Below are 10270 nucleotides of genomic sequence, written 5' to 3' on the forward strand. Positions count from 1 at the left end.
GCTGGGCTCAGGTGATCCTTCCATCTCAGCCTTTCAAGTAGCTGGAACTACAGGCATGCACCACCATGCCTGGCTAATTTTTTGATTTATTGTAGAAAAGAGGTCTCACCAAGTTGCCTAGGGTGGTCTCGAACCTCTGGTCTCAGGCAGTCTTCTTGCTTCTACAGCCTCCCAAAGTGTTGGGACTAAAGGCGTGAGCTTCCATGTCCAGTGAAATCTGTTTTTCCAGAATATTTTAGTCACATTCCCATCCACCTCTCATGCGTCTTCTGCAAAACCTTAGTTTCATCCCTGGAAATTTTTTTTTTTTTTTTTTTTTGCTGGACATCATCAACATTAAGACATTTTTTATGAATAGGAAATTAGCTACTGTGACATTTCAGTGTTAGTATGAAGAGCCATAATTGACAGAAAAGTTAGTCTGAATTTGCTTAAGCACACATCTTTGCATGTTCTGGGGCCATTATTATGTTTAAGGTATTTTTTTTTTAGAGATGAGATCTTGGTCACCAAGTTGCCCAGACTGGTCTCAAACCCATGGGCTTAGGCAATCCTCTCACCTCGGCCACCCAAAATGCTGGGATAATAGACTTGAGCCACTGTGCCTGGCCTAAGTTTTTTTTCAAGGAATATATTTGCTATTTTTAAGCCAATGACCTTTTGTAGTAACAATTTTTGAATGTATAACCCAGAGCAGTAAACCTTAATTAAATGAGAAAACTGTTAGTTTGAAACAATACTTAAACATAAAGTGAGCAATATGCTTTTCATTTTTTACAAAGCAGCTATTCTGGTTTAGCTATGAAACTGGGTCATCATTTATAGCTTAATTACGTATTCATTATGCAATATACTAAGAATCGATGATTGGGGCTGGGTATGGTGGCTCATGCCTGTAATCCCAGCACTTTGGGTAAGCGGAGGCAAGAGGATTACCTGAGCCCATGGGTTCAAGACCAGCTTGGGCAACATGGCGAGACCTCATTTCTACAATAAATTAAAAACAAAAATTAGGTGAGCATGGTGGCACATGTCTGTAGTTCCAGCTACTTGGAAAGCTGAGGTGGAAGGATTGCCTGAACCCAGCAGGTTGAGGCTGCAGTGACTGTCTGTGTTCCACTGTACTCCAGCCTGGGCAACAGAGTGAGACTCCAACTCAAAAAAAAACCAAAACAATGAATTAGCCAGTAAAAAGTTTTAAACCAGCCTATTAGGCTTGTGAGATATTCTAGTTAATTATTTGCTATTATAATGTAAAAGACCACACAATAATATGTCTGTGGCCTTTATTTAGCAATTCGGCTAACGAACCTGCTTTAAAAAATAAGTAAAAAATATTAGGATAGCTAACAGAAAAAAGCTTGTTAGACCTTTTCTAGGTAAAATAGGTTTCAAGGACATAATTTTCTTTGATGCTTGAATTGGTATGATGGATTATGGTTAGTCTCCTCTTTTAAAGTTTATGAAATGCAGATCCTAAAGATATGTGGAAATGCTAGCATAATTCCATTTTAATAATCTGAAATGTATAACTTACAAATAGGGGAATATTGTTCCACATCATATGATTACTTGCTTTGATATTTCTATAACTGATTGTTCTGGAAAACAGAATTCCATGTATTATTCTTGAAATCATTGAGTCTCCTATGATTTGGTCTTTTGTTAGTCTTTTTAAGAATTATCACCGTCTTTATATCATTTTCAGTCGATTTAACAAATGGCTCTTACTTTGGGTGTGGAGGCTCATGCCTGTAATCCCGGTGTTTTGGGGAGATTGAGGTGGGAGGGTCTGTCTTTCTTTTTTTTTTGAGTCAGTCTCACTCTGTTGCCCAGGCTGGAGTGCAGTGGCATACTCAGGGCCACTGCAGCCTCGACCTTCTGTTCTCAGGTGATTCTTCCACCTTAGTCTTCCAAGTAGCTGGAGCTACAGGCAAGCGCCACCATGCCCAGCTAATTTTTTGATTTATTGTAGAGATGAGATCTCACCAAGTTGCCCAGGCTGGTCTCGAACCTGTGGCTCAGGCAATCTCACCTCGGCCTCCCAAAGTGCTGGGATTACAGGCTTGAACTACTGTGCCTGGCCAATTTTTCTTGATCTATTGTAGAGACTAGGTCTTGCCAAGTTGCCCAGCATGGTCTCGAACCCCTGGGCTCAGGCAGTCCTCTCACCTCTGCCTACTAAAGTGCTGGGATTACAAGTATGAGCCACTGCATCCGACCTGGGAGGGTCTCTTGAAGTCAGAAGTTTGAGTCCGGCCTGGGCAATATAGCTAGGCCACCCCCCTCCCCGCACTCTACAAAAATGTAACGAAACAAAACAAAATGTCTCTTATCAGCAGCTACTGAGTGAAGGGAACAACACAAAATAAAATGAATGTCTGTTCTTGTTTATAATACTGAGACTAGGATGGCAAATCAAAGATGAAATAGAGAATAGACTAGCTAAAATATAAATTGCATATAAGTACAGTGAAATTCAAAGGACTGTGATGATATATAAAGTACTAGGAAATATAATCCTAGAAATTTGTAGCCTGTTTTGGATTTTTTTTTTTTTTTTTGAGTTGGAGTCTCACTTTGTCGCTCAGACTGGAGTGCAGTGGCCGCTCCCGGCCACCGCAACCTCAACCTGCTAGGCTCCGCGGATTCTTCCACCTCAGCTTCCAAGTAGCTGGAACTACAGGCGCGTGCTACCATGCCCGGCTAATTTTTTGATTTATTGTAGAGATGAGGTCTCGCCAAGTTGCCCAGGCAGGTCTCGAACCCACGGGCTCAGGCAATCCACTCACCTTAGTCCCCAAAAGGCGCGGGATTACAGGCTGAGCCACCGAACCCGTGGAATATTTTATTTTATTTTTTGAGTTGGAGTCTCCCTTGGTCACCCAGGCTGGAGTGCAGTGGCACGCTCACAGCCACTGTAGCCTTTACCTGCTGGACTCAGGTGATCTTTCTGCCTTATTATTCCAAGTATCTGAAACTATAGGTGCGTGCAGCCACGCCCAGCTAATTTTTTTATTTATTGCAGAGTTGTTCAGGCTGGTCTTGAACTTCTGGGCTTAGGTAATCCTTTTGCTTCAGCCTCCCAAAGTGCTAGGATTATAGTGGTGAGCCACCAGGCCTGGGAAACATCACATTTTGAATTGGGTTATTGCCAGGTAAAACTTTTACTGGATGCAATGTTGCCTTTGGGTTCAAATACCAACTGCAAGTGGGGAGAGGCAGATAGAACTACATAAAAGAATAACTACATATCGTGATGTAATTATTTTAGAATTGCTACGATCATAAGCCATAGACTTTGAGACTGCCTTAATAAAATTCATCTAAGCTACTAGCAAAATCTAAAATCCTAATCCTAAAGGGCTGTTTCTTGAGAATTTGTATTCCAGAGGACTTTTATCTCATGTGTCCTGTTCTCTGAAGTATATGATTGCCTTTTACTATGATTTGAAAGTTTTGCTTATCATCCTTGCTTTCTTGCAGATTTTCTATTTTGTCATACATTATTTTGTATATACTGTATATGATGACTTCAGTGAGCAGTGACCGTTGCCGAAGTGTTCGGGAAAAAACACAGATTTCAGCGACACAGTCAACACAACCACAGAAACAAGTGGTACAGGTATGTTCTTGTGGAACTGTTGTTTGCCTTTTGAATTAAGGAAACTAAGGGAGAACACATGATTTAATGTTTTCCTTTATAGGATTTTGGATTTTAAAATTAGGTAGTAGCTGGGCTTGGTGGCTCAGCCTGTAATCCTGCGCTTTGGGAGACTGAGGTGAGTGGATTGCCTGAGAAAAAAAAAAAAAAAAACTTAGGTAGTTAAGAATAGGAAAGAGGTAATAATTATTAATTCAGATACAGTTGGATATTGTTCTGTGAGGACTATTTAATACTGAATTTAGCTACCTGTCGGCATCTAGGCCATCTTTACTGTTAATTTAGGTTTTCCCTGGAATGTAATATAAAAATCCAAAGTATATGGAGGAGTAATAGTCTGAAGTAGTGAAATATCTTATTTAAGAGACTTTAAAAAGCTGCCTTTTCTTTTTATTATTTTTACTTTTTTGAGTAGGAGTCTTACTCTGTTGCCCAGGCTGGAGTGCAGTGGCATACTCACAGCCACCGCAGCCTCGATCTGCTGGTCTCAGGTGATCCTCTACCTCAGCCTTCCAAGCAACTGGTACCACAGGCACATGCCACCACATCCAGCTAATTTTTTGATTTACTGTAGAGATGAGGTCTTGCCAAGTTACTCAGGCTGATTTTGAACTCCTGGGCTCAGGCAGTCCTCTCATCTCTGCTTCCCAAAGTTCTGGGATTACAGGTGTAACTACCATGCCCAGCAAAAAAACTACCTTTTCTTTTAAGCACAGGAAGAGTGCTTTAATCTTGAAATGGCTTTTTAATTATAAAGATTTATTTGCCTAAAATTTTTAATGTTAATATCCCCTTCCTCAATTTGTTTGTATTTTTATTTTGAATGAAGTGATAATTCAGGTAAAGTGCACAGTACCTAGTACAAAAGTAAGCATTCTTTACATGTTATTGACTAGATTGGCAAACCCTTTTTCAGAGGTAATATGCTAGCAAGTAAATAAGCCTTATCTAGTCCATCACAATTTCAGATGATTTGACTATATTTTGATAGTTAATTGCAGGTGCCTCTTAAGATCATTCATACCCAAGAGCCCTTTTCATGTTAAGGGGCACAGTAAGTAGACTGTACTTATAGTCGTTGCATTATGTTTTTCAGTATAAGGTTAGCCTTGTATTTAGCTATTATTATCAGGCAGGCATCTCTGCTAGTCAGTGCTTGGTCCCAAATCTGCTTACTCTGATAGACATTTATTCACAAACTGATCAATAAAGACCATTGGAAAAACTTACAGTGTTGGAAAAATTTGGACTTTTTAGGCTATGTCTTCCCTCTAGTTGAGTGCTTAAGAAAAAGTTTGTTTCATGAATGATCTTTTATTAAAGAATAAATATGTTATGAGTAATCATAGGTGCAGCCCTGCTAATTATCAAATAAATGTAAATCAAAACAAAGTCATTTTAATTTGTTTGTCAAATCAGTAAATATGAAAAAGATGAGCTTTTGAAGGCGGGCCAAATGAAATGTTGGAATACAAACTGTCTTCACATCCTCAATGCAAGTTCTCCCTTACACCCAACCAGAAAAGTCATTAAAATTCTTCCCCGAAGCTACAGTGGCCAGGAGCGGCCACTGCACTCCAGTCTGGGTGACAGAGTGAGACTCCAGCTCAAAAAAAAGGCTGGGCTCAGTGGCTCAGCCTGTAATCCCGTGCTTTGGGAGGCTGAGGTGAGTGAATTGCCTGAACCCGTGGGTTTGAGACCTACCTGGGCAACTTGGCGAGACCTCATCTCTACAATAAATCAAAAAAATTAGATGGGTGTGGTAGCGTGCGCCTGTAGTTCCAGCTACTTGCAAGGCTGAGGCAGAAGGATCACTGGAGCCCAGCAGGTAGAGGCTGCAGTGGCCGGGCACTGCACTCCAGTCTGGGTGACTGAGTGAGAGACTCCAACTCAAAAAAAAGAAAAAAATTTTTTTTTCCCTGGGCTCTTTGGGGAATGGCTGACTAATTGGAAGAGAACATTGCCCACTGAGCTATGGGAAGGATTTCTAGATCCTCGGATTGTTAATTTTCCTTTTTATAAAAGTATTGTGAGAATTTTTCAAAAAACATTATTATGTGTTAGTAGGATTATCTACTTTATTTATTCATTGATCCCATTCTGGGAAATCGTTTTCTTGTTTTTGTTTTTGTTTTTTTTTTGAGTTGGAGTCTCACTTTCACCCAGGCTGGAGCTCATGGCCACTGCAGCTTCTACCTGCTGGGCTTAGGCAATCCTTCTGCCTTAAGCTTCCAAGTAGCTGGAACTGCAGGCATGCGCCACCATGCCTGGCTAATTTTTCTATTTATTGTAGATACAAGGTCTGGCCAAGTTGCCCAGGCTGGTCTTGAACCCCTGGGCTCAGGTAATCCTCTCGCCTCCACCTCCCAAAGTGCGTTTGGGATTACAGGCGTGAGCCACCATGCCCGGCCTGAAAAAGCATTTTCTAAGGAAATTAAATTGGAGGAAAAAAAGGCTTTATTTGGTGAGATGTTAACTGTCCAATTCTAAATGTCCAGTGGTAGAGCTATTCTTAGATAACATATCCAGGTTGTAGAGTACAAATGAGCTCTTTTGAATCTATATAAACCTGAGTTTGGGTCACTTGCTAATTAGACAAATTACTTAAGTCTCTTTGAACTTCAGTTTTTTTTTAACATAGTTTTTTTGTTTTAAGACTGGTATTAATAATTCCTGAATACCCTTCTTCCATATTCCCCAGATGTTAACATTTCTACATTTACTTTGCTTTTCTTCTTCCTTGTTATATAGTTTATGCCATGAACCTTTTGAGAATAAGTTGCAGACAAGGTGCTTCTTTATTCTAGAATCTTTCAGTGCATATTTTTTTTAAAAAACAAGGATCCTCTTTTATATAATCACAGTAAAATTATAAAAAATTAGAAAATGGGGAGGCTGAGATGAGTGGATTGCCTGAGCCTGCGGGTTCGAGACCCGCCTGGGCAACTCGGCGAGACCTCATCTCTACAGTAAATCAAAAATCAGCTGGGCGTGGTAGCACGGGCCTGTAATTCCAGCTACTCCGAAGGCTGAGGCGGAAGGATCGCCGGAGCCCAGCAGGTTGAGGCTGCGGTGGCTGGGAGCGGCCACTGCACTCCAGTCTGGGCGACATAGTGAGACTCCAACTCAAAAAATAAGTAAATAAATAAATAAAATGAACTAATTTATGGAGTATGTTTATATTTTCCCAGTTTTCTCAGTAATATCCTTTTTAGCTAAGTAAGTCCTTGATCATATATTGTATTCAGATTTCAAGTCCTTTTAGTCTTTTTTATTTTTATTTATTTTATTTTTTTATTTTTTAGTTGGAGTCTCACTCTGTCACCTAGGCTGGAGGGCAGTGGCGCGATCCTTTTGCCTCAGCCTTCCAAGTAACTGGAACTACAGGCACGCGTCACCATTCCCAGCTAATTTTTGATTTATTGTAGAGATGAGGTCTCACCAAGTTGTCTCAGGCAATCCTCTCACCTCAGCTTCCCAAAGTGCTGGGATTATAGGCGTGAGCCACTGCACCTGGCCTAGTCTTTTTTTATTTTAATTTTTTTAGATTAAAAAAATATACCTTATTTAAAAATAAATTAGAGAAAGAGAAGGAAGAGAGAAGAGAGAAGATTCATCTCCCCATGGTGGGGGAGGGGACCAAAGCCAGGAAGCATGGTGACAGCCATAGCTCAAAGAGCACATGGCCACACCAAGTCTAACAAGACTTATTTTGCTTACTTTTTAATTTTAAAGATGTGGGGTACAATTCAGGGTTAGGTATACAGATGTTCATTATGGAGGTATCCTTGTTGATGAGGTGTGCCCCCCTCCCCCAGCTCTCTCCCACTACTGCCAATCTCACCCCTCTCCCCTGGCAGTTTCCCACTACTGCCAATCCTTTTCTTATAGCATTATGATAATTGTTCAGGGTCCGCTTATGAGTGAGAACATGTGGTGCTCAGTTTTCTGTTTCTGTGATAGATAGATCACTAAGTATGATAGCTTTTTAGTCTTTTTTTTTTTTTTGAGTTAGAGTCTCACTCTGTTACCCAGACTGGAGTGCAGTGGCCACTCACCTCAGCCTCCCAAGTCGTGTGATTACAGGCTGAGCACTGAGCCCGGCTAGCTTTTTAGTCTTTTTTAATATGCAACTAGTCCTCGATTTCATGACATTGACATATTTGAAGAATATAGGCCCATTCTTTTGTGCAGTATTTCCAATTTGAGTCTGGTTGTTACTTCCTTATGATTAGAGTTGGGTTATGCATTTTTCGTAGACATACCATAGAAGTGATGATCTGTTCTTAATAATTATAGGATAAATGTTTGTTCTATATGCTAGTGATCAATTTTACTACTTGGTGTTTCTTAAGTATCTTGGAGAGATACTTTAGTTTTTAAAAATATAAAATGGGCTGGGCATGGTAATCCCAGCACTTTGGGAGGCTGAAGTGAGAGAATTATCTGAGCCCATGGGTTTGAGACCAGCCTGGGCAACATGGCGTGACCTTGTCTCTACAATAAATATAAAAAAATTAGGCCAGGTGCGGTGGTTCAGCCTGTAATCTCAGCACTCTGGGAGGCCGAGGCAAGGATTGCCTGAGCCCAGGGGTTTGAGACCAGTCTGGGCAACTTGATGAGACCTCATCTCTACAATAGAACACAAAAACTAGCCGGGTGTAGTGGTGTGCGTCTGTAGTTCCAGCTACTTGGAAGACTGAGGTGGAAGGATCACCTGAGCCCAGGAGGTTGAGGCTGTGGTGACCGTGAGCATGCCACTGCACTCTAGCCTGGGTGACAAGAGTGAGACTCCAAGTCAAAAATTAAAAAAAAAGCCAGGTGTGGTGGCGTGCACCTGTAGTTCCAGCTCCTTGGAAGGCTGAGGTGGAAGGATCACCTGAACTCAGCAGGCTGAGGCTGCGGTAGCCATAAGCGTGCCACTGCACTTCAGCCTAGGCAGTAGAGTGGGATTATGGACTAAGATGTTTAGTTTGCAGGATGGTTGTAAGGAATGAGAAATTGCATAAGGTTGTGATCAGGAACTAGTAAACTTTACTCTTACAGTATGGTCCACATAAATTATAAAGTGATTGTAATAATTCCTGAAAATTATGATGTAAAATGACTTGGATAATGGATGCTTCCTGTTAAACTGAAAAAAATAGGCAGAATTATAGCAAAAGTGTTGAATATTACAAATGAGTAGTAGATTATGTTAATAATGTCTGTCTTTGATGGTGAGCATAAGAATGATTTTTAAAAACAGTTCAGCTATTATGTTTTCCAATTTTTTTTCTGGGTGATCTAATAAAAAACATTTGGATTCATTAGAAAACTTATTAGCACATTTTTCCACTGTGAAAACAGCTTAGCTCATTAGAAGACATGTGAATGGATGAGAGACCCAGAAGAAGAGCTTTAGTAATGCTGCTTTCCTTGGCAAGATATTTTTCATCTTGAGAGTAGGTGTCTACTGCCATATCACCCTGAAAGTGCCAGATCTCTTCTCACCTCAGAAGCTAAGCAAGGTTGAGAGTTAGGCCTGATGAATGTCACTATTGTTTATCATAGGGGAGGGTGCACTAACCTTGTTTAACTTAGAATTACCAGTTGATCCTGCTTTTTCCTCTTTCTCCCCAAGCTGTACAGACCTCTTGACACTTCTAGAGCTCAGCCTGGTAATTTCCCAATTATATTCTAATTTATATTTGGTTCTTTGTTTATCAAATATTTATTGAATTGTTTATCAATAAAGTCGTTTTCTTCTGGAAGACAGTAGGGTGTTTTATAACGATAAAAAATATTTAAAGTTCTGATTTTACAAGTTATTTTTTATAAATATGCTAGTACTAATGTTGCAATACTGTAATTGTTAAATGGCTGTTAAGTGTATCGGCTGTGCTTTCAGAAAGTATGTCTAGTCTGTCTATACCCTTTCAGGCATAAAATAGATTATGTCACTGAAAAAAATACAAAGACTATTTGAGTCAAGATACTTAAGCTGAAAAAGCAAAATCTTTGAATAAATTAATAGTTGGTATATGTCTGACATACGGTAATGAATAATGACTTTATTTAGATATGTATGGGCAAAACAATATCAAAAGGAAAATACAGAAACACATATAAGTCCCAGACTGTCCCCTGCAGCAAAATGTTAATTCATTTTTTTTGAAAGCAGGATTTATTGAGAGGACAGAAAAGCTCCCACAGTGGGAGGAGACCTGAAGGGATTGCCCAAAATGTTATTATTAATAACTATTCTGGGTTGAGCATGGTGGTTCAGGCCTGTAATCCCAGACTTAGGAGGCCAAGGCAAGAAGATTGCCTGACCTCAGGAGTTTGAGACCAGCCTGAGCAACTTGACCAGACCTCGTCTCTACATTAAAAAAAAAAATTAGCCGGGCTCAGTGGCTCAGTCTGGAATCCTGCGCCTTTGGGAGGCTGAGGTGAGTGGATTGCCTGAGCCCATGGGTTCGAAACCCGCCTGGGCAACTTTGTGAGACCACATCTCTACAATAAATCAAAATGAGCCAGGCATGGTAGTGCGCGCCTGTATTTCCAGCTACTTGGAAGGCTGAGGCAGAAGAATCGCTGGAGCCCAGCAGGTCGAGGCTGTGGTGG

At 40.5% G+C, this 10270-nt stretch overlaps 1 protein-coding gene across 1 annotated transcript in view; it reads left to right on the top strand.

Annotated features, from left to right (window-relative positions):
* UBAP2 (ubiquitin associated protein 2) overlaps positions 1-10270 on the top strand; it is a 126672-nt gene that overhangs the window by 14777 nt on the left and 101625 nt on the right. Inside the window, exon 2 of the mRNA XM_008066797.2 lies at positions 3487-3625. Coding sequence (XP_008064988.1) covers positions 3527-3625 — 99 coding nt within the window. The 5' untranslated portion in view covers positions 3487-3526. The remainder of the gene's footprint in view (positions 1-3486; positions 3626-10270) is intronic.

The sequence above is a fragment of the Carlito syrichta genome, unplaced genomic scaffold (genome assembly GCF_000164805.1).
Source record: "Carlito syrichta isolate Samal-C Ts95f unplaced genomic scaffold, Tarsius_syrichta-2.0.1 Scaffold309111, whole genome shotgun sequence".
NCBI lineage: Eukaryota > Metazoa > Chordata > Mammalia > Primates > Tarsiidae > Carlito > Carlito syrichta.